The following is a 23,113-nucleotide window of genomic DNA, read 5'->3' on the forward strand; positions in this document are numbered from 1 at the left end:
CTCAGGAGAGAGATTGAGGACTGAACAGGTATGGAGTCCTAATTCACCTTGCCCTTCTAGGTTGAAGGTGGGGCAGTATGGAGCAGCTTGCTTTACAGCTTCAGATGCTCTCTCCATGCTCTGGATAAGCAGGATTTCAGTCCTCCAGGCTGTGAATCGGGACCCTTTCATCAGCACTAAATGAATTTTAGAAAGTTCTCCCAATAGGAAAAAACTAGTTTCTGCAGAGTCTTTGTTGAGCGTCCACATGCTCTGGGTTGGATTCTGAGCTCACTTGCGTCCATGTAAACCCCGTGTACCTGTTGAAGTCCATATTGTTATTCCAGATTTAAAGTGAGGTAGCCAACACCAGCGTTTTACATTCTGTGTCTGAAAAGAAAGTGTTGAGTCTGAAAAGCACATTGCTGAACTAGACAAGCCAGGAACTTGGAAGGAAAAACCAACCCAGTTATCCAGCTTGGCTCGGATAGCAGGAGCTGAAGGCAAACTATTGCAGAGGAGTAGACACAAATGAAAATGGAAACGCTCAAGGTCTAAGGTTATGATTGTGAAAAGGGGCAAATGGCAGAATATTCTCGAGCTTTCTTTTCACTTGACCTCATTAGTTGACAGTTTGATCCACTAGAACAGGGCTCGTTATGGATGGCATTTCTTGCCCATTAATCAGAGCTCTTGATAATGCTTTTTTTTAAAAAAAAAAATTTACAATCAGTCTGGCTGAAATGCTTTTCCCATTCCTCCCCTCCCTCCCAACATAGCTCACTGAGGACCGATGCACTAAAGTAGGTTGAAAGACTTCCATCGACTTGAGTAAGCTTTGGCTCAGGCTCAAATATATTGTCTGCTTTAGAAATTACTTACTACACATGGGGGTACGTCTACATAGCAGCGTTATTTCAGAATAATGGCTGTTATTCCAAAAGAACAATTCGAACATCTAGACAGCAATTCCGTTATTTTGAAATAATTTTGAAATAATGGACGGCTTATTTTGAAATCTGTAAACCTCTTTCCATGAGGAATAGTGCCTATTCTGAAATAGCTATTTTGGAATAGCTGTAGCGTGACGCTCCCCTGCTGCTATTTCAAAATAGCTCCTCCCCAGGGCCATTCAAAATAATTACTCCCCAGTGCCTCCTGGGGCTTTAAATTGAAGTGGCATGTCTGCATTAGGGAAGCCTGCCTCGGACTAGGCTTCCAGGTAGTGTAGACGTGCTATTTCGAAATAAGCTAGTTTGTAAAAAAAAATTCCGAAATAGTTTATTTCGAAATAAGCATGCTGTGTAGACATACCCTTAATGAATAGTAAGGAAAACTTGGACCTGGATATTTGTTTCCCTTCTGAAGTGAATTTTTTCCTTTTTGAGATATCTTTCCAGTGCTAGAGATTTATTGTCCCAAACCTCAACCTTAAATATTCATTTCCAATGGTATGTGTGATGGTAAAATGCCCAGTTTGCCCTTTGTTGGTTAGTTGCATTTGCCGGTCATTCAGGGAAGAGAAGCAAAACCTTATGCCTTGTGCAGCTAGCCAATGCAACACAGATTGTGAATATTTGCTATTAATGGTTCTTGAGCAATTAGCAGGTTAGGGTCTAAGTGCTGAAGAAATTCACACAAACTTTCCAGGAATAAGCAAAGTTAGATCTCTAAAGAACAAGCAAGGACTAGATCAGCTGAGGAGATAGGGGAAGTACTTCCCCTGTCTCAAGGGATGCTGGGTGCCAATTTTGCTGCTGTTGATCCTGAGAGTAGCCTCATGGCTGCTCTAAATTACACTGGCTTGTAATAGAAGGAGTTGCCACAATACGCTCTGACTATGCCCGTCATAGTATGGAAGAATCTCTAGTTGCCCATTTAAAGTAGTTTTCACGGCTGCTTTGTGCTGCCAAAGCTGGGCCCTCAGAATGTGGCTCAAATTGAAGATTTTGTGATGTGTTTTGTGAATTGTTTGTGAAAAGAAAAAAATTGCACTTTACATTTAGCAAATTTATTCCTTGCCAGTGATTTGTTTGGCTCTTCTGCGCCTATTTTGTTACTTGAGCATAGACCCCCTCAGACACAGAAGAAATACAGCGCTATCAAAGTTATAAAAATTATCTTTTTATTACCTACACTATTCTACAATGTGGACTTTTTACTTGAATCAAGCAAGAAGCAAAATAGAACTGTAGTGTTTGGCAAGCAAAGGCTAAAAATCCACATAATTTCTTCTCCATATGCTACAAAAATGTGAAATAAAATAAATGCACTAGACAATACTTCAGAGATGAATACGCAGTTCTAAAAAGAGCATGAAATAAATAAAATATTTACATTTCAAGTACAAAATCGTGCAGCTGAATTCAGTACGAAAAATCAGTTTATTCTTTTCTATTGTTTCCAACTACTTTTCATGTACTCCTAGCTGGCAGAGTCTTTGGATCCAGAACATAGAAAAATATTTTATGTGCATTGTTTAAATCTCTGAATTTTTTCCCTTTGGGCGTAAGTTTGAATCAAGCAAGAATATAATTTTTATGGTGATTGTATTTAACTAAGGATGCGAACATGGTAATATGGTTGCTTCGTATCTCTGCTTTGTGGTGAAATAAAAAAGAAAAGTAGAAATTGAACAAACCTCAATTACTAGAGTTGAGTGAGGATAGAAATGATGTCTCAAGAATTTAGTAACGATTCCCAACTGCAGCTGGGCAGATGTACTTAGATTAGCTTATTTGCAGGTAGCTGTTCTTTTTAGAATATATTTAATGAAATCTGGATAGCATACTGGTGCTTTGGCACGCTTCTAATCCATTGGCACAGGCTAAACTCTTGGTAAACTTCTGCATTGTGTAACCCTTCTCATACTGGCATGGCCAGTGCAAGTTTCTCTTTGTCTCCTTCTGATCCTGGGTCTTTCCCCCTGCTTAGCTGAATTCTGCTGAGGCTGGAATAAGCTTTGCTGTGCCACCTCTTTTTCAACGCAGTTAAAAGTTAATGCTATGCCTACATTGCTCTTCATAGCTCTGGAAGTACCATCAGACGTGCCATCGAAACATCTACCCAGAGCTATTTCCTTGGCTATGCTAGGGTTCTGGTCAGTGACTGTGTAAATTCCATAATTATGTCCAAGAGGATCAAGAGGTGCTAACATCGTGTACTCACCTGACTTGTTATTTACGGCAAAAGGTAGATGGTTCACTAGATATTCCTGGAGCATGCTGTTAACACTTTCTCTATAGCAGTTTCCTTGGGGAATGATTCTTACCAGTGTACGGTCCACTCGGTCCTGGTCATACAGCATGCCACTGCACTTAAATTCCAGGCACACGGTTGAAAGATTCGGTTGCTCCATGTCTCGAATGGTGCGCACATCTCGGATGCCGTAAAGCTTGCCAGCTGTGTATGGATGTGTGCCGCCCATGTTGCGAGATCTTACGTTCACCTCTTGGGGGCCGTTAATTTTGACTTTAATGTAACAGGCCCTGTACTCCATTGGATTAGGCCACCAAGCCTGGTAGTCTTCAGTCCAACTCATTGGGTCATTTTCATTGAAGGGAACTGTGTTGTAATCATACCTGTCTCCTTCTACTCTGTAAAATCTGAAATGAGCGGCACTGTAGTGTGCTTGCTCGCATTCTCTTAGGTTTTCAGCAGCGTAGATGGGGCCATTGCTCTCTTCTACAGTGCTTGGACTTGGTTTGGCCACTGTGATACTGAAGGCCGTTTTCTTGATTCTAGGATCTATATGATCTGTTCTCCTGTAGTTGAGCTTGTTGAGATATGGCTGTGGGACTCCAATGGCGTGAGGGTTGAGTCTGGGAGAAGAGGACACCACTTCAAGTTCTTCTCCCCGAAGACTCGCCATGATATAAGCTGAGTAGGCATCTGGACGTTGCTCATCGCAGAAAGCTGGCAAGCAAGCCCCGTTGGGCCCAGTGACTGCACTGTCAAAGCGACCCCAGGCTCTCGGGTTGGATGAAAAACCTGCTGCGGGCTCCATGTTGATAATGGAAATCACAACCCCCTCAACTTGTTCGCTTGGCAGAAATCTCTCACTTCGGTAAGCTCGGACCTTGACATAACATCTTCTGCTCTCCGGGACATCAAGGTTGAAGAGCCTCCTCTCTCTGATCTCCATGTTCCCAACCAAGAAAGTCCTTTCCTCCCGTTTGCGACGTGTGCTTGTGTCAGGTTCAAAGTCCCCTTCTTCCTCCCACAATCCTGTCTCTGGGTTCAACGACCAAAGCTTTATCTGCTGTAGGTGTTCTGGTATCCTGACCTGCGCAGAGTCCAGGTGAACCTTTACCTTCCCTGCATTAAGAGACTCAGAGGCTGTTTCGTCTGTGAAGTCCATGGAAAACATGCCATATGTGTGCAGTGGGAGCATGTCACCTTCCTCACTTATGTAGTTCAGGTCACTTTGTGCAGCTGTGGCTGTTGACATGTTTCTTGGGTCCAGAAATGTAATGCTGGCTTTCACTTTGCCTGTGTAGAGTTCACCGTTCTGCCTATAAAATGTATTGGGAGGAATTTCTAGTTCCGCTATTGGGTCATCCCCTTCCATGTCTCCTAAGGGAATCGTGTTGGTTTCAGAGGACTCTATCATAACCGGGGCTTGCTTTCTTAGTAACTTGATCTCATGAAACACGGCTCCTCCCTTTTTGTTGAAAGGCAGAACTTTAGTTGTGTTCACAAACTTTTGTAGGCGGTCGACAAAAGTAAGAACCAGCCTCTCTGTGTCTGCTGGGATTTGGATAGCGAAGTTTCCTTTGTAGCCCGTCATGCCGATTCTTTTGTTCCCTAGGTAGATGTGGCCAAATCTCATTGGTTCCCCATTATCTGTAGCTGTGGCTCTCCCCCGGACGGTTGTCTTGACCTCAGTGCACACGCCACAGTCACATTCCACAGCAACTTTAGTGGGAAGGGTATATCCACTGCACTCTATCTCTCTTGTTTCCATTTTAGAGACGCCACAGCAGTAAGCGGTGCTGTCTTTGCACTGGAATCCTATATCTGTCTTTCCAGCACATTTGTGTGCTGGACATTTACCAACATCATAGTAGAAGGAGTTAGTTGTGTTTTGGAAACAGTCGTGTGGGAGCCTGATAAAGTAGCTTTCGGGTCTTGGATTGCAGAAAGCTTCATCGGTTGCTGTTAAAATAGATGTTAGTAAATGTTACCTATTTCTGTGCAGTTCATCGCCACATCTGAGCCCTTCAGAGGTTGAGTTATTTCAATAGCAATAAGGTTTCAGAATACAGAATAATTGCATGTGTTACAAGCTTCTGTTTACTCAAATGCCCATGGTTCTAGTTGAGCAAAGCATATGTTTAAAGATGTGATTATAGTCAGTTCTATGCAGAAAAGCCCTGAGGTCAGATCTGCACAATACCCTGATGATCAGGTCAAGGTACATCAACGCCCAGCTATGTTAGATACAGTGCCAATGTATCTTTTTTGAGATGAAGCGGCCACATCTGTACGCAGTTTTAAAGATGTGGGCGTACCATGGTTTTATATAGAGGCAATAGGATATTCTGTCTTTTTCCCCATCCCTTTTTAATGTTTCCTAACATTGTTTCCTTTTTGGACTGCTACTGCACATTGAGTGGATATTTTCAGAGAACTATCCACAATGACTCCAAGATCTCGTAGTTGTAGCTCATAGACTTTAAGGTCAGAAGGGACCATTATGATCATCTAGTCTGACCCCCTGCACAGTGCAGGCTACAGAATCTCACCCACCCCCTCCTAGAATAATCCTCTCACCTATATCTCAGATATTGAAGCCTTCAAATACTTTGAAGACCCCAAGATGCAGAGAATCCTCCAGCTGTGATCTGTACCCCATGCTACAGAGGAAGGCGAAAAACCTCCAGGGCCTCTGCCAATCTACCCTGGAGGAAAATTCCTTCCCAACCCCAAATATGGCGATCAGCTAAACCCTGAGCATGTGGGCAAGACTCACCAGCCAGACATCCAGAAAGTTCTCTACAGTAACTCCTATCATCCCTCCATTGATCTATTTCCCACTGATAATGAATAGTCAATTAGTTACCAAGATCATGTTATCTCATCAAACCATCCCCTTCGTAAACCCATCTAGCTAAATTAGTCCCCATCGTATTGTACAGGGCCAGATGACCATTTTGCGGGGCCCAGGGCAGCCCAATTTCGTGGGGCGCCCCTTTGCCCCGGCGCATGCGTAGTGGCGCCATGGCGCATGGCTTCTTGAAGCGCGGGGCCCAGGCTGGCTGCCTCGCTCGCCCTGCCCCTATATCCGCCCCTGATATTGTATGTATAGTTGGGATTACTCTTTCCAATGTACATTATTTGACATTTTTCAACAGACACTCCACTCTTTATAGCACTGAGTGCAAAGGATAATTATTTGGGGGCAGGTCATTAAACTAGAGTTTGGTAGATGATCCAAAGTGCACAAGGCTCCTTCTTTTGTGAGTCTCTGGTTGGTAATAAATATATCTTGTATTGTGCCAATAATAAATATTATTTCTGTAAAATGTGTCCTAAATTGCCTCAAAATATGCGCCCACTGGTTTTGCACGTGAGCAATTCCCAAGCTTCTTGTAACGTGCACATTTTCTTACCTATGACCGAAAGTGTAGCAGCTTGGGATTTCACAGATCCTGCATCACTGCTAGCCTTGCAGAAATACTCCCCAGCCTGGTCCATGTTCAGGTTCCGTAACACCAGCTTGCTATTATATTTATACACCGAAGAGTCCAGCAAAGTTCCATTGTGGTACCTGTAAGAGACAGAAATCATTCTGGAGCCTGGTTCAAAAGTCAAGCAACTGGACAGGACAAGAAAAGGATGGTCTAGTGCAGGGGTGGCGAATCCATTGAAGAAAGAGAGCCGAAACAGCAGCGGGAAAGTGCAACAAGCTGCACCAAAGTTGTCAAGCAAAAAAAAAAAAAAGAAAAGCCCCCCCCCCCCTCACCCCAGAATTGTCAAGCAACAAGAAAAATAATGGAAAAGGAGGCCACCCCTTTAAGAAACAATCTTAGGCTTTTTGGCCATATCCTATCAGGCTCCTGTCAATGGCTGCTATCTTGGGTGCCCATTTTGAATCGCTGCCCCGGTGAGCACAGAGGTGTTCGGGGGAGGGGGAATTCAGAGGCTGTGGAGAGAGGGGTGCAGGAGCGGCTTGAAGAGACGCATGCGGCTCACGAGCCACGAGTTGGCCACCCCTGGTCTAGTGCAAGAGGGGCAACACAAAGGTTGCTGGGTAGGCCTCATGAGCGGCCCTTCTTCATCTCAGTGGGCTGCAAGATTCTTGCAACCAAGATGGTCTCCCGGGATAGGGTACTTTTGCTCTCTGTGCTTGCGTTCCTAGAATTTGCATATGATTTGAAGTGTAGCCCCGCTTTTGGCTCTCAACATTGTGAGCAATCGGTACCCGCCTCACTTCATATGCCCTCTCTTTAAGTGCGTGTGACTTTTGTAATTCTGGTAGGTGGAAAAAAAATGCAGACAAAAACCAGTGGAATCTGGCAACCCCGTGCGTGGGCAACGGTAAACAAAATGTCTCGTGGGCCACACGCACAACCCCAATAGGACCGCATGCAGCTCTGGACTGCAGCTTGCTCCCCACTAATGTAGTGGTTCGTACGCAGGATTATAAATAGAGAGATGGTTTCTATTCCTGCCTCTACCACGTATTGCTGGGTTGCGCAGTTTCCCCATCTGCAAAATTAGACTAGTATTATCTAACGAAGGTGCTTTGAGCTTTCAACTCTCGGATAATGGTCTTTGAAATCCTTAATTAGAAGGCACTGCAAGGTATTTTTATGAGTATCTGATAGATACATTATTTTAGGACACTGAGGGATACTTTGGCAACTCTCTAGGAGCTTGTAGCTCGTCTTTGTTATACTTTACACTCACTGGTTACAATAAAAAACAGGACTGTGTAGCACTTTAAAGACTAACAAGATGGTTTAATAGGTGGTGAGCTTTCGTGGGCCAGACCCACTTCCTCAGATCATCGCCTATCATCACCCACGAAAGCTCATCACCTATTAAACCATCTTGTTAGTCTTTAAAGTGCTACACAGTCCTGTTTTTTGTTTCAGCTGCACCAGACTAACACGGCTACATCTCTACCACTGATTACAATAAATATATGCAACCAGCCCCTTTGTTGTCATTGATGACTGGCTTGAACTTGCTTGTTGGTTGAGTTCACCAGCACTGACACCAAAATGCCCAAGCCTTCACAGAGTCATTAGAGGGATAGATTAGGCAAATCAATTTTTCTGTGGTTTCAAAGCTTTTACCAGGCATCTGTATTCTCTCCCTTTTTTTTTTCCTCCCCTCTCCCTGCTAGAAAGGAATAAGGAGTCTGTCTAGTGACTCCTGTGGGCATTGGGTCCATGCTACTTATGTATTGGTCTCTCTCAAACTGGTAAAAACTTTCAGATGGGTAAAACTATGACCATTGCACGTCAGTCTTGGGCTGGATTCACATCTGAGCTGTGCTTGGGTAAATTTGGTGGTGTGAGAGAAGTTCAGAATTCAGCTGTGGGTGTTGGGAATGTTAGGCCTTGTTTGCACTGAAAATTTCTTGCAGTTTTCCTACCATGGCCATTTGCCAGCTGGTTCAGCTTAACTGTTGCTAGAAACGGTGGAAATGCTAAAGGGACTGGTTTTTGCCACCATGTCATGAGGGCAATGTTCCCTCTCATCTTTTTCATCCATGTGTGGATTTTTCTCCATCCATGTGCAGAACAATGTTATGTGCCCTGAGCCATGTGCAAATGTGCACCACCAGGAGAAACACAAACCTAGCTGTGAGTGCTCTGCCAGTCAGCAGGGTGGCATTTGGATACCTCCTGAGTGGCCACACAAGTACACAACTTACAGGAAACACTGCACCAGGGTAAGATCTGTGGTGAGCAAAATGTTTTCATTTGGCCTCTGCTGGTGCTTCTACCATTGCCGGTGCATGTAGAACCACAATGATGCTAAACTTGGTAAAAATTATCGCAAATCCAGCTTTAGCATAACCAGCTCCCAGAGGTTGTAACTAAAACACAGCCGACTACTGTATGGCTGACAGTCCCATTTGACGGTTCTGCTGGGTTAAGTGTTCTAAAATTATATATATTTTCCAGTACAGCTGTGTACTAACTCTGACTGCAGACTTGTAGAAGGAGAAATATAGTATAAATTGTAGAGAAACAATGATTACAAAAACAATTTCCCAGACTATAATTTGTAATTGCACACTAATAGCCTGAGGCAAGTGCTGTATGCCCTAGTCCACTCAAGAACTCATCCCACCTCCAGAGGGACCTTTCTCCTGTGTTGGCTCTGGCTGCTCTCAGGATGGGTGGAGGCAGGGATGCCTGTCACATTTCAAAAATGTATTTGGGAAGAAGATAGGGAGATAAAATGCTACAGAGAAAATTACTCTTTGATCCATCAGTTTTACTATAGTAAGTCATCGGACAAGTTAAGGGCTAGATAGTGAAATTCACAATCGGCAGTCCAATGAACTGACGAATAAAGTACTGCTTAAGGAATATTATACTCAGGCCCTAAGCCAGCAATGTCCCTTGATTTAAGCTGCATTTTTGGGTGATTTTTTTTTTTAACTAAATCCTGCTTCAATAGCAGTAGAATTCCAGTGGGGATTTTTGAGATTCCAGATGCAAATGGCCAGACACATTATTGACTGCAAGCCTTTCGAGGCAGGGATTGGTTCTTTTCGGCAGTTCGACTGCACCCAGCGCAGATGGGGCATTTGGGTGCTACCGTAATATAAAATCCTGTGGCACCTTAAAAACTAACATTTGTTTGGGCATAAGCTTTTATGGGTAAAAAACCACTTTGCCAGATGCATGGAGTTGAGCGCTAGACTCCATGCATCTGACAAAGTGGTTTTTACCCATGAAAGTTTAAACCCAAATAAATCTTAGTCTTTAAGGTGCCACAGGACTCCTGGCTGTTTTTGCAGATACGGACTAACACAGCTACCCCTCTGAGACTTGTCACTAAGGGTACGTCTAAACTACATGGCTCCGTTGATGGAGCCATGTAGTTTTGTTTGTTCGGCAACGGGAAATGAAGCCGCGATTTAAATAATCGCGGCTTCATTTAAATTTAAATGGCTGCCCTGCTCTGCCGATCAGCTGTTTGTCAGCAGATCGGGGCAGTCTGGACGCTCCCCTGCCGACATGAAAGCCCTTTATCGACCTCCCCGGTAAACCTCATCCTACGAGGCATAACGGGGAGGTCGATAAAGGGCTTTCAGGTCGGCGCGGGAGCGTCTAGACTAGCACGCTGAGCCGACAAACAGCTGATCAGCTGTTTGTCGGCTCAGCGCGGCAGCCATTTAAATTTCAATGAAGTCGCGATTATTTAAATCGCGGCTTCATTGCGCTTTGCCGATCAGCCTAATCTACATGGCTCCATCGATGGAGCCATGTAGTTTAGACACACCCTAATATAAGGAGTTAGTGTGATTCGGCAAAGAAACCTAAATGCAGTAGATCTCGTAAGAGCACCAACACAATGTGGCATCTTTTTCTGCCTAGCATACTCAAAGGCAAAAAATAACTCTTTGTGGGCTGCTTCTAATTGCTTACCAGCGATACTGATCCGGGGCTGGATTCCCAACAGCTTTACAGCAGAGTGCCACGGTTTGCCCTATTTTCCTCACTTTGTCCACTGGATTATTGACCATGTATGGCTTGTCTGTGGGGAGGGAGAAGAAAATCAGTACTCTTTCCACTTTAAAACCTCAGTTAGATTGGGTGAGTGTTCAGAGCTAACTGCCAAGCAGTCAGTGGATCATAGCTGTAAATTTTCCTGCAAGGAGTCTCTTTGTCTGCAGTTACCTGCTCTTTTCAGACGCACATGGATTATTGAGGATTTCTCGGTGCTTTCCAGGACTGTGACAGTCGCCGTAGCGTATCTGACCTTTTTGATTTTAAGAATGTTTTTGCCGTCCGGGCACATGCCAGGAATCCTAAAGCCCCCATTGCTATCGGTCTCAGTCAACAGTTTCAGGTTCTCGGACTGCAGGTAGACAGTAGCTTCCGTGGCCGGCATGCCGTCTGCAAGGGTGACCCTCCCGTGCAGTACGTGGTCCTCACACATGCAGGCATTGCACTCAGCATTCACACGGCCCATGGAGCAAGTGAGATTGCACTCTGAGAAAGAAAGGGGCAGTAGGTTAAAAGGAATCCCAGCTGGTGATGCTGTCCATAAAAGACCTTGCACCTTGCTTTAATTTAAATGCAATAAGGCAGAGATGGCACGTGAAATAAATTTATCCCAAACATATTTTTATTGATGATCCACAGCTGTCTGTTTGACCGTTTAGCTGTCACTTAATGAAAGTGTATTCCCATTGGCCACTATCTTGAAACAGCTAGCTCTAGAGCAGTGGTCTCCAACCTTTTTACACCCAAGATCACTTTTTAAATGAGAGACCAAGCCAAGATCTACCGCCCCGCCCCTTCCTTGAAGCCCCGCCCTCTCTATTCTCCTCCTCTCCATCACTTGCTATCCCCTAGCCTTATACTGCTACGTTTAAAAAAAAAAAATTCCCACCATTTCTCGCAGCTACTCACCTGTGCTGTTGCTCGGTGAGTAGCTGCTCCTCAAATGAGGAAATCTAATGTAAATGTACTGCGCAGGCGCGCAGTTCAGAGAGGGCTCAAGAGCTACTCTTAGAGCCTCTGAGATCTACTGGTAGATCGCGATCTACTGGTTGGTGACCACGGCTCTAGAAAATACCCTGTTCCACCATCTAGCACTGAACCGGGGGGGAATCTGAATCTAGCTTTGGATGTGAACTTTCCAGCTTGGCCCCTGCTATCCAAGGGGGCAAACTAAAACCACAAATCCAGACACTGTAAACACTTGGAAAGTTTGGATGCAGATCCAAGTGCACAGCACGAGTCAGGTCCATTTATAAAATTAATGACCCAGTTAACTCTGGGGCCCTGGGTCTGTCCTGACTTGAGTACGCAATGGGAGACACTGCATGGACCTTCTCTAAGAACAGAATTAGGGGCTTCACAGATTAGCTTCAAAACAGTGAATCTTTTTGCTAAAACGAGCTATGCCTAACAGAGTGTTTCAGGGAACCATCTCCCTTTCTAATCCCAGTGGCTCGCACCGTTTCCTCTTCCATTCATAATAGCTTAATAGCTCCGTGGCAACAGTAACATTAGGAAAGTATAGAACATAGTTTGTCTACCTTTACTGCTGCTTACCATGTGCTAATAAGGATAGCTAACAGCTCTCAACTAGCAAGCAGACCACCAGGGAGCGCTCAGCAAATTACCAGCAGTCCCTGGGCAGTACCGGATTTATGCATAAACTAAGGGTACGTCTACACTGCAACACTATTTTGAAATAACTAGCGCTATTCCGAAATAACTTAGTCTGCCTCTCCGCAGCAGGCAGTTATTTCGAAATAGTGTCAAAATACTGTCGAGCTGGACGACTTCTTACTCCGACTCCTGTAACCCTCATTGTATGAGGAGTAAGGGAAGTTGGAGGAAGAGTGCTCTGTTTTGAAATTAGTGCTGCATCTAAATAAGTGTCTAAATAAGACACTCCCTATTTTGAAGATATGCAATTGATGTAGCTCAATTTGCATAGCTTTTTTCAATTTAAGCCCTACAGTGTGGATATACCCTAAGGCTGTGTCTAGACTGGCAAGTTTTTCTGCAAAATCATCTGCTTTTGCGGAAAAACTTGCCAGCTGTCTACACTGGCTGCTTGAATTTCCGGAAAAGTACTGACGATCTCATGTAAGATCGTCAGTGCTTTTCCGGAAATACTATGCTGCTCCCGTTCGGGCAAAAGTATTTTTCCAAAAGACTTTTGCGCAAAAGGGCCAGTGTAGACAGCACAGTAGTGTTTTCCGCAAAAAAGCCCCGATCGTGAAAATGGCGATCGGGGCTTTTTTGCGGAAAATCGCGTCTAGATTGGCCTCGGACGCTTTTCTGCAAAAAGTTCTTTTGCGGAAAAGCATCCTGCCAATCTAGACGCGCTTTTCTGAAAATGCTTTTAACGGAAAAGTTTTCTGTTAAAAGCATTTTCGGAAAATCATGCCAGTGTAGACGTAGCCTAAGGGTACGTCTACACTTGCACCCTCTTTCGAGAGAGGATGCAAATGAAGACATTTGAAATGGCAAATGAAGTCTGGATTTAAATATCCCGTGCTTCATTTGCATAATCGCATTATGGCACTATTTCAAAATAGCGCTATTTTGAAATAACAGATGTTATTTTGAGAGAAAACCCTTCTCTCAAAATAAAAACTTATTCCTCATACAATGAGGTTTACCAGTTATTGCAAGAGAAGGGTTTTCTCTCAAAATAACACGCCTACACAGCATGTTTTATTTTGAAATAACGCTATTTCGAAATAGCGCCATAATGCAATTATGCAAATGAAGCGTGGGATATTTAAATCCCGGCTTCATTTGCAGTTTTGAATGTCTTCATTTGCATCCATCTATTGAAAGAGGGTGCAAGTGTAGACCTATCCTAAGGGTATGTCTACACTTGCACCCTCTTTTGATGAGGGATGCAAATGCAGCTGAGTGAAATTGAAACTGAAGTGTGGATTTGAATTTCCCACACTTCATTTGCATAATCATGGACCACCGCTATTTCAAAATAATACCCTATTTCGAAATAACCAGTACTGTGTAGACGCGGTTATTTTGAAAGAAATCCCTTCTTTCAAAATAACCCTTACGCCTCAAAAAATGAGGTTTACTGGTTATTTCGAAAGAAGAGGTTTCTTTCAAAATAACCGCGTCTACACAGCGTTTGTTATTTCGAAATAGGGTATTTCGAAATAGCGGCGGAAATTCAAATCTGTGCTTCATTGCAGTTTCGCTCAGCTGCATTTGCATCCCTCTCTCAAAAGAGGGTGCAAGTGTAGACATACCCTAAGTGAGCTACAGCTTAGGCTGTATCTACCCAGCAGCGCTATTTCAGAATAACTGACATCCCAAAATAACACAGTCCGCATCTACACTATAAGCAGATATTTCGAAATAATGTTGAGTGGAGGACTTCTTACTCTGACTCCTGTAACCCTCATTGTACAAGGCGTAAGGGAAGTCGGAGGAAGAGTGCTCTTTCTTGAACTTCCTGCTGCGTAGACTGTGCTAAAAGCCGAAATAAGCTCTTTCGACTTAAGTGACGCAATTGACGTAGCTCGAGTTGCGCAGCTTATTTCAGTGTTAGCCCTGCTGTGCCCTTAGGGTCTCAGATTTTGAGGGGCCTCTAAATACAAAATCACATGGAGGAGGATGGAGGACACATCTGCAGAATATCTAGGGCAGGAGTGGGAAACCCTTTTTTGGCTGCTGACCCACAGAAAAGTCAGTTGGGGTCCACACACAAGTGGAAAGCTGGATTGGGGCTGAAGTGCCAGCATGGAGGATCCCTGAGCCTCAAAGACTGGACCCAGGCAAGCCGGGGGCTGCATGCAGCCCCTGAGCCTGAGGTTCCCCACCCCGATCTAGGGGAATGGGGGGAGTTTTTAGTTGCATCCTCACCTATGTACTGGGGTGTATATACAAATATCAAACTTTATTATTTCTATTTTCATTGTCCTTTGTGTTAGAATAATACACATATTTGGTAATGCTATGGGGCCTCTTAACTTGACATAGCTTAGGGCCTGTGCGTGTCTTAGTTCGGCCCTGTCTATGGGCCACAGTTTGGCTACGTCTACACTGGCATGATTTTCTGAAAATGCTTTTAACGGAAAAGTTTTCCGTTAAAAGCATTTTCGGAAAAGCACGTCTAGATTGGCAGGATGCTTTTCCGCAAAAGCACTTTTTGCGGAAAAGCGTCCGTGGCCAATCTAGATGCGGTTTTCCGCAAAAAAGCCGCAATCGCCATTTTCGCAATCGGGGCTTTTTTGTGGAAAACACTACTGTGCTGTCTACACTGGCCCTTTTGCGCAAAAGTCTTTTGGAAAAAGACTTTTGCCCGAACAGGAGCAGCATAGTATTTCCGGAAAAGCACTGACGATCTTACATGAGATCGTCAGTGCTTTTCCGGAAATTCAAGCGGCCAGTGTAGACAGCTGGCAAGTTTTTCCGCAAAAGCAGATGATTTTGCGGAAAAACTTGCCAGTCTAGACACAGCCTTTGAGAACTGCTGAGCAGCAATGAAAACATAGATGCTACTTAATCCACAAAATCCATGATGGAGCCCTGAGTGTTTCCTCGCCTTCGATCCCCTAATTTTGATGCTTTAGAGTTTTAATGTCATCTCATTCCTAGAGCCCTTTGTTAGCCTGTGCTTACCTGCAGTTTAACAGCAGGAGTATGAATTCCCTATCGGTGTACTTCAGCCCTGACCTAGCAGGACCACTGATGGGGTGAAAGGGGAAATCAGACTTTGTCACTTATTCACGCTTTGACCTCCTGCCGGACTGGCAAGAAAGATGCTAAAATCGCACTAGTGGTTCCAGTTGGAGAGAGACTGTGACACCATTTCATGCAGGTAAAGGACACTGCAATCAATTTTATACGAGCACCTGCACATGAATGTCCAAAGCAGAGTCGTCCTTCCTCAGTCGCTTCCTTACAGTGCAGGTCCAAGCGGCTTTCTGCAAGGCAGGTTCTGATGCGGGTCTGAACCCCAGTTTTGCCACATGGTGCTGAGCATGCACTCCATGTCGACCACGGAGACCAAAACTGTTTTGAGTCTTGCAGCAGAGACCCTTGAATGACAGCATTGGGGTGTTACTACCATGCATGTTACATGCAGCGCATATTCTCTCCTGCCTGGCAAAAAGGTAGTGATTTTTTTAAAAAGCACATTGTAAGGCAAAGCACGTGGATTTAGATTTTAAAAACCCCAAAGCATATTCCAGATTCTGAGTAATAAGCTACGAGAAGACTTCCAAATGCACCTGGCTGAAATCTGTGCAGGATGCTACATTCAGATCTACTAAAGTAAAACTCAGGGGCAAGAGATGCGTAGTCCTGAATGTCTTTGTTTTAAAGGAAACCACACACATTGTCATTTAGATCAGGGGTCTCCAAACTTTTCAGCCCGAGGGCCGCATTAACTATCAAACAGCAGTTCGGGGGCCGACTACACACTTGAGGTCCAAATAAAAAACAATCAAAACATGAATGTTGTTTTTAATTATTTATTTAATATTATTTTATTCAGTTATTATTTAATAACACATTGATACACTACACATGAACACCTGTATTAGTGTGAATGGTGAAATTGTTTCCTGGATGCCAAAATAGCAGACATTTCTGGCTTTAGATTTGTTGTCCCTAACTCAACAGTGACCTGAGATTATCATCGGACAAGTTTGTTCTCAAATTGTTCTTCACGTATTTCATTCTTGAAAATGTTTGTTCACACAGGTATGTTGTTCCAAAGATTGAAAGGTACCTTGATGCAAAAGTTTTTTCCGTAGACAAAAAGGTCTCCACGGGCCGGATGAGAGGGCCTCGCGGGCCGCATCCGGCCCGCGGGCCGTAGTTTGGAGACCCCTGATTTAGATGGAAGGATTCAAGGATCCTAGAACACTAGAACTGGAAGGGATATTGAGAGGTCATCAAGTCCAGTCCTCTGCCCTCCCAACAGGACCAAGCACTGTCTAGATCATCCCTGGTAGATGTTTATCCATCCTGCTGTTAAATACCTCCAATGTTGGACTATGTAGCACTTAGCACTTGTTAGTTAAAGACTAACAAGATGGTTTATTAGGTGATGAGCTTTCATGGGCCAGACCCACTTCCTCAGATCAAATAGTGGAAGAAAATAGTCACAACCATATATACCAAAGGATACAATTAAAAAAAATGAACACAAATGAAAAGGACAAATCACATTTCAGAACAGAAGGGGGATGCGGGGGGGGGGGGGGAGGGAGAAGAAGGTAAATGTCTGTGAGCTAATGGTATTAGAGGTGATAATTGGGGAAGCTATCTTTGTAATGAGTAAGATAATTAGTGTCTTTGTTGAGACCAACACGTACAGTGTCGAATTTTAGCATGAATGACAGTTCAGAGGATTCCCTTTCAAGTGCAGATTTAAAAGGCTTCTGGAGCAGGATGCAGGTAATTAAGTCGTTGAGACAGTGTCCTTTCTGGTTGAAATGGCAAGAAACTGTTTTTTCTCCAATGTTGGAGACTCCACAATCTCCCGAGGCAATTTATTCCAGTGTTTAACCCCCCTGACAGGAAGTTTTTTCCTAATGTCCAACTTAAACCTACCTTGCTGCAATTGAAGAGAGTTGCCACAAGTCGGTTCAATGACTCTGATAGAAATTAAACGTTGTCTTCTATAACCCAGGTGCATTTCCATTGTGAGAATTACATTTGTTTTACTGAAGATAGAACAGACCCCTGGAATACTACTTAGTTTTTACATAGCATTTTATGGCTCTGATTATTTGCAGTGCATGTCAGGGGTCTTGTGGTGTGTGGTTGGGCTCTTAAGACCCTTCATTTTTAATAATTACTAGATGGAATTAAATGGAAGGTGTTGCTTGCAAAATATACAATGGTTACAAATGAAAGTTGCCACACAGCATAGTTATTAAAATATTATTTTAAATACCTACCAATCTGCTGTGATGAAAAAAAAAAAGTATATGCACCATTTTATATGTTGTTCTTCCAGCTGTTATAATAAGCTAGCTAAAAAGGTCAGGTAACCTGGTAGAAATGCCAACAGGTGCCTAGCAAAGCATTGAATAACCGTGTTGGAACATGACCCCCTGTCTTATAAAAGCAGATGTTTCTGTGGACTTTGGTAGCTGGAGAAAGAAAGCAAAGTACCACGGCCACAGAACGGTAAGGGCTGGTTAGTCAGGAAGCGCTGTGGCTTAGCTGGACATTTGAAAGCTGTCGGCATCTGGTGCCTCACACCCAGCGTTCTGGTTGGTTGATCTGACAGAGAACCGTCTCAGAAGACAGCCGCACGGGTTAAAATGCTGTCGGAGGAGGGAGTGAGAAGTAGAGCCCAGTGTTTCACACAAACAGGAAATAGCACAACATAAAACAAAACCCGAAGAGGCAAACCACATCAAATGAAAACTCAACCCTCTGCTTGAGCTCCTGTGACCCTGGGCCTGATGAACGGAGTTGCAGCACCACTGTATTTGGCCCGACTGATGATGAGGATGGGGGAGCGATCGGGTCAAATTGGAGTGAGTGGCACTGTGACCCGGTGTGCCAGGTCACGGCGCTAGGAGCAGGGAGCCAGGCCTAGCTATCCAGGACAGCAGCTGGCACTGCAGGTCCAAGTCAAAGAGGATTTGCTCTGCAACCATCCCCTGACGGCTTCCCCCAGAGGCAGGGCCCAACTCCACAGCAGGGGAATAGATCAATTATACCACAAAAATAAAATCAATGTCATGGGGCCAGCCAGTGTTTTATGTTTGGAGCCCACCTCAACAGCTGTGGGCTTGTGTTACTGTGTTGAACATAGCTGGGTAGGCATTGCAGCTCGGCGTCTGAAGGCTAAGGAGGACAATGGGATGGAGAGCAAGCTGCAACGTCTTACATGTACACAACTATTTTTAGTGCCCTAGCCCCACGCCATGGCATTGATCCGGGCTCCGAGACCCACTGCCACCATCTGTGGCTGGCGTGTTGGCCCTTCCATGCCAAATATTCATTGCAACCCTCCGGAGAGCTGCTGCACTTACCTGTGGGACACAGGAAACGTACGGCATAATTCAAACAGGTTTTCCCTGCAGGCTGCTCCTTATTCAAACACCAGAATCCTTCCGGGAGGCTAGCATGGACCACTTGACCTGTGTTCTGGGCAGGAACCCAGTCCGTGGTCCGCGCTTCCATCCGCGTGGGCCTCTCGCACACCCTGTCCCTGAAGTAGAACCTGATGGCGTCTAAACGTTCGTAATCCCCGTTGCCACCCGGATGGTCCACGCTGAACCAGGAGGTCCACTCTCCAGGATCTGGGTAACAGAAAGAAGGCTGCGGTATGGACAGCCCGCTTCGGCGCAGGCTTCCCACGCTGTGTTCTGGTGCTTCTTCCCATTTCACTCTACTTTGAATGCTTTTTTTCCCCTTCTTTTTCCGTGTGTCCCCAGAAAAGAGCGTGGTCTGGTGATTAGAGCAAGAGCGGGGAACCTTTTCTGGGTCAGGGGCCGCTGACCACAGAAAAATCAGTCGCACACAAGTGAGAAACAAATACCCCTCCCCAAATAAAACAAAACCCTCACTGATGAGCCACCCTGGATTAGAGGAAGGACTAGGTTCCCCACCCTGGATTAGAGGAAGGACCCAGCACGTCAGGAATCCTGGAAACTAATGCCAGCTGTGCTGCGTTACCTCGAGTAAGACCCTTAACCTCGGTGCCATCAACGGTGGGTATAATGGCTGCCTGAGAGGGATGTCTGAGAGTTAATCAATTTGAGTTCGCACGATGTGCTGAGATTTCCCCCCCCCCCCCCACTTCCTAGTGTGGTCCCTTCTAGAAGCTTCTGTTCCAAACAAATCTGTCAAATCTGAAATATTTTCCCTCGTCGTGAAAGAGGGGGTTATTGCCAAGGGCTGTGTTAGCTCTACCCACGGGTCTGGCAACACGCGCGAGTTTCCCCATCAGTGTAAGGGGGAAAGAAGCAGCCAGCACCAGCCCTTTCTGTGACACGCAGGAGGCGTGTCGCCGGTTCTGTGCTTTGAGCGCGTCACACGTGGGTGGCTCGTTCCCACCCCGACCATAGCTCCTTGTGGCAACGAAGGGAAAATGCAATGGGAAGGCCTGGGGAGCTGCTGTGAGCGTGTGGCAATCCCGCTGTCTTAACATCGTTGTTGCTCATCGCTTTCAGTGCCCGCTGCGATATAAATCCCAGTTAACTGTGTGTGGCATGAGGGAATGTCACTTGAGGCCGCGGGGTATTTCCTGATGATTCAGAAACAGCGGGGAGGAACTGGTGGGCAAAGATAGCTCAATGGCCGTTTATCAGCAAGAAACATCGTAGGCACCATTGTGGAAGGATCAGGGTTGGATGCAGGGTGACACAGGCATGTGCTGGGAGTTTAGAGGGGTCAGGCCTGATGGGCTAACCAGTTAAATGACTTGGCCCATCTGCCAGCATTCTGCTTGGGAGGGAAGCAGGGATGGAGGCAAGTTTTTGGCAGGGAGCTGAGGGTATGTCTACACTTGCACCCTATTTCGAGAGAGGGATGCAAATGAAGACATTCAAAATTGCAAATGAAGCTGGGATTTAAATATCCCGCGCTTCATTTGCATATTCACATTATGGTGCTCTTTCGCAATAAAACGTGCTGTGTAGGCGCGTTATTTTGAGAGAAAATCCTTCTCTCGAAATAACTGGTAAACTTCATTTTAGGAGGAATAAGGGTTATTTCGAGAGAAGGATTTTCTCTCGAAATAACGCTTCTACACAGCATATTTTATTTCAAAATAGCGCCATAACATGAATATGCAAATGAAGCGTGGGATATTTAAATCCCGGCTTCATTTGCAATTTCGAATGTCTTCATTTGCATCCCTATTTTGAAATAGGGTGCAAGTGTAGACATACCCTCTCTAAAGAACTCGCCTCTGACTCATGGGCATGTTAGATGGGATTTATCTGCCACCTTTTAGCGCCCAGAGAGGTTCATGTCAGGGTAGAGTGTAGGGAGCTGGGGTAAATGAGTGAAGTTTCACTCACTTCCGTGGAGTGACACTGAATTAAGGTGACCGGAGTTTGCTGTGCCCACAAAAGCTCATGATACCATCTACATCAGTGGTCCCCAACATGGTGCCCGCGGGAGCCATGGTGAGCGCCGGCCCTGGGAGCGCCGCGGATTGGCTGCCTGCGTTCTGGGCGTGCGGCACTTGGGGGAGGGGGGCGTGTCAGCCCTGGGCGCGCGGCGCTTGGGGTGGGCACCAGCCCCGGGTGTGCAGCCCTTGGAGGGGGCACCACCCCGGGCGCGCGGCGCATGGGAGGGCCCCGCCCCCGGGCATGCGGCTATGGGGGGGCTCCGCCCCCGGGCGCGCAAGTGTCCCCGCCCTCTGGCACCCAGTGGGCGAAAGGCCATGCCCCCTGGCACCTGGCAACCTCAAATAGTTGAGGACCACTGATCTACATGTTTTGTTAGTCTATGAAGTGCTACCAGACCATTTGTTGTTTTTGAAGTTTATCCTGTACAGACTAACTCTGCTATCTCCTGAAGCTACTGAATTAAGGATTTGCCCAGTGCTGTGCACATAGGCCCCCTGCCTAATCCATGGCTTCTTCACCTGGACCTGGGTGCAGATTATGCCTAGTCCTGGCGGGAACTATGTGACTGGGGAAAGAAGGGGGGATGTGGCCATCCAGAGCAGGGGGCACATTTACCTGCTTAGCAGCACCCATGCACCCGTTACAAGAGCATATGCGCACTGATCCAGAGCTTGTGGGGACCCCTGAGAAAGCAGGGCCATTGCTTTTGGCGGCGAGGGCTTGTTTTTTCATTGTGCAGGTCATGTGTGGGGGGGGCTCTGAATGACCAGAGTGGGCCTGGGCGCTTTTCTGCACAGCCCAACTTTCTCAGGGCCCCTCCCTTCTGCTTGTGCACAGCGTGGGGCAAAGTCTCCTCCTCGGAGGTTTCTGCTGGAGGGGCTTTGTGTGCGGGGGAAGAAGCGTGGGGCAGGGAGCGGTCCATCAAACTTCTGAGGACTCAGGCAGCCAGGTGTGGAAGAGGAGGGGTGTAATGGAACTGCTCCCCATTCGAGATTTCTGTATGCCACCTCCTCTCGAAGGAACTTTACGTCCCTAAGGGAATCGAGTGAGGCTGCATTCCAGCTAGAGAAATAGACTGCGGTTGCCTGTTTGACCTTCAGTGTTCCAGGAGAGAAGCCAGAAGCATACTGCGGTGGTAGTCACATCCTGCCATAGGTGGGGATGAGTCCATTGCACCAGCGCCTCGTCTAATGAAACACGTTGGCTCCATTGTAAATTAAGTGTGAAAAAAAAAAACACCTGTGCACAGAACGACCCCGATCCCTGCTGCGTGTAGCTCCTGGAGACAGAAAACGGCTTACCTGCGGGGGGATGCTTTACAAAGCGAACGAGGGCTCTCTGTCTGGGCTGGATCCTGCCGCCGGATTGCTTCCAGACCCTCTCACCTGGGGGAGACATTTACAAAACCATTAATGAGAGAGGAGAAGAGTGCTTGTTTGGGGGGGAGGTGTTCGTAGCGACTGACTTTCCCCCCATCATTTCTTTGAACATCTCCCCCACGTTAGCACTGCGGGAGCCAAGGCCTGGCGCAATCTGACGAGATAGCCAAGTAGCTCACGGGTGGGTGGGTGTGTGTGTGTGTGTGTGTGTGTGTGTGTGTGTGTGTTTCCAAGGAGTCGTTGCCAGGAAAGTGACCGTGTTTTAAAAGCTGGAGATAACGATTTTAGAGGCAGCCCCAGCTTTGATACCCGTCGATGTCCTCTGGGGTTTGCTTCTCTGCCACAGGTCGGAGCTGCCAAGGGGGGAGTTGAGCTTTCTCAAAGCTGGGAGGGGCACGAAGCTCAGGCTCTGAGTTACGGGGGGGCAGGGCCGGCCCACAACATTTTGGAACCCAAGGCGGGGAGCTCAAATGATGCCCCCATCCCGCTCGCTTGGGCCAAAACTTTGAAAGGTCTCAATTCTGCCTCCTTCCTGTTCTACTCCAGAGCAGAGAGAATACATCTGCACCAGAAGCAGGCACAATTTTCTACACTCTGGGTCCTAGTGGCGCCCTCTCGCCCTGCCCAGTCTGGCACCTGAGGCGGCCGCTTCAGTTCCCCTCATGGTAAGGCCAGCCCTGGGGGTGGGGGGAGCGCTCTCCCAGTGGCTGTAAAGGCAGCAGCACCCATATAACTTAGTGTGGAAGTGGCTTTGGAATGATTCGCCCCCTAGGCATAGGGGCCTGCCTGGAGAGTCTCATGTGGATCCATTTCTTGCTGGCTGTGTTTGGGTCCAGCGTTTCAGGGCATAAGCCACGCCAATGCTTCTGTTTTGCACCAGTAACGGCCTGGGAGGAGAATTGCTGTGACCCTTCTCAGTAGCAAAGGGCCTGTGTCCTTGCTGGCATTTAACAGTGGGCTGAAAACGACTTTTCTGTGTTGAGATTGTTTGTTTGCAAAG

The 23,113-nt window shown here is 46.1% G+C and overlaps 1 protein-coding gene across 2 annotated transcripts in view; it reads right to left on the reverse strand.

Moving 5' to 3' along the window:
• Positions 1-2,100: 2,100 nt before the first annotated feature.
• Positions 2,101-23,113, reverse strand: part of CILP (cartilage intermediate layer protein) — a 32,832-nt gene continuing 11,819 nt past the window's right edge. The window contains exons 3-9 of one of the 2 annotated variants that reach the window (XM_006129185.5): positions 22,036-22,119; positions 18,686-18,955; positions 15,539-15,724; positions 10,851-11,165; positions 10,599-10,707; positions 6,594-6,751; positions 2,102-5,136 (exon numbers count right to left, since the gene is read on the reverse strand). In XM_006129185.5, the coding sequence (XP_006129247.3) occupies positions 2,807-5,136; positions 6,594-6,751; positions 10,599-10,707; positions 10,851-11,165; positions 15,539-15,724; positions 18,686-18,955; positions 22,036-22,119 (3,452 nt within the window). In that variant the 3' untranslated portion in view covers positions 2,102-2,806. Of the gene's footprint in view, positions 5,137-6,593; positions 6,752-10,598; positions 10,708-10,850; positions 11,166-15,538; positions 15,725-18,685; positions 18,956-22,035; positions 22,120-23,113 lie in introns of both variants that reach the window. The other variant, XM_014576615.4, reaches the window with a different exon arrangement.

This window comes from Pelodiscus sinensis, chromosome 14, assembly GCF_052426305.1.
Source record: "Pelodiscus sinensis isolate ZL-2025 chromosome 14, ASM5242630v1, whole genome shotgun sequence".
Taxonomy (NCBI): domain Eukaryota; kingdom Metazoa; phylum Chordata; order Testudines; family Trionychidae; genus Pelodiscus; species Pelodiscus sinensis.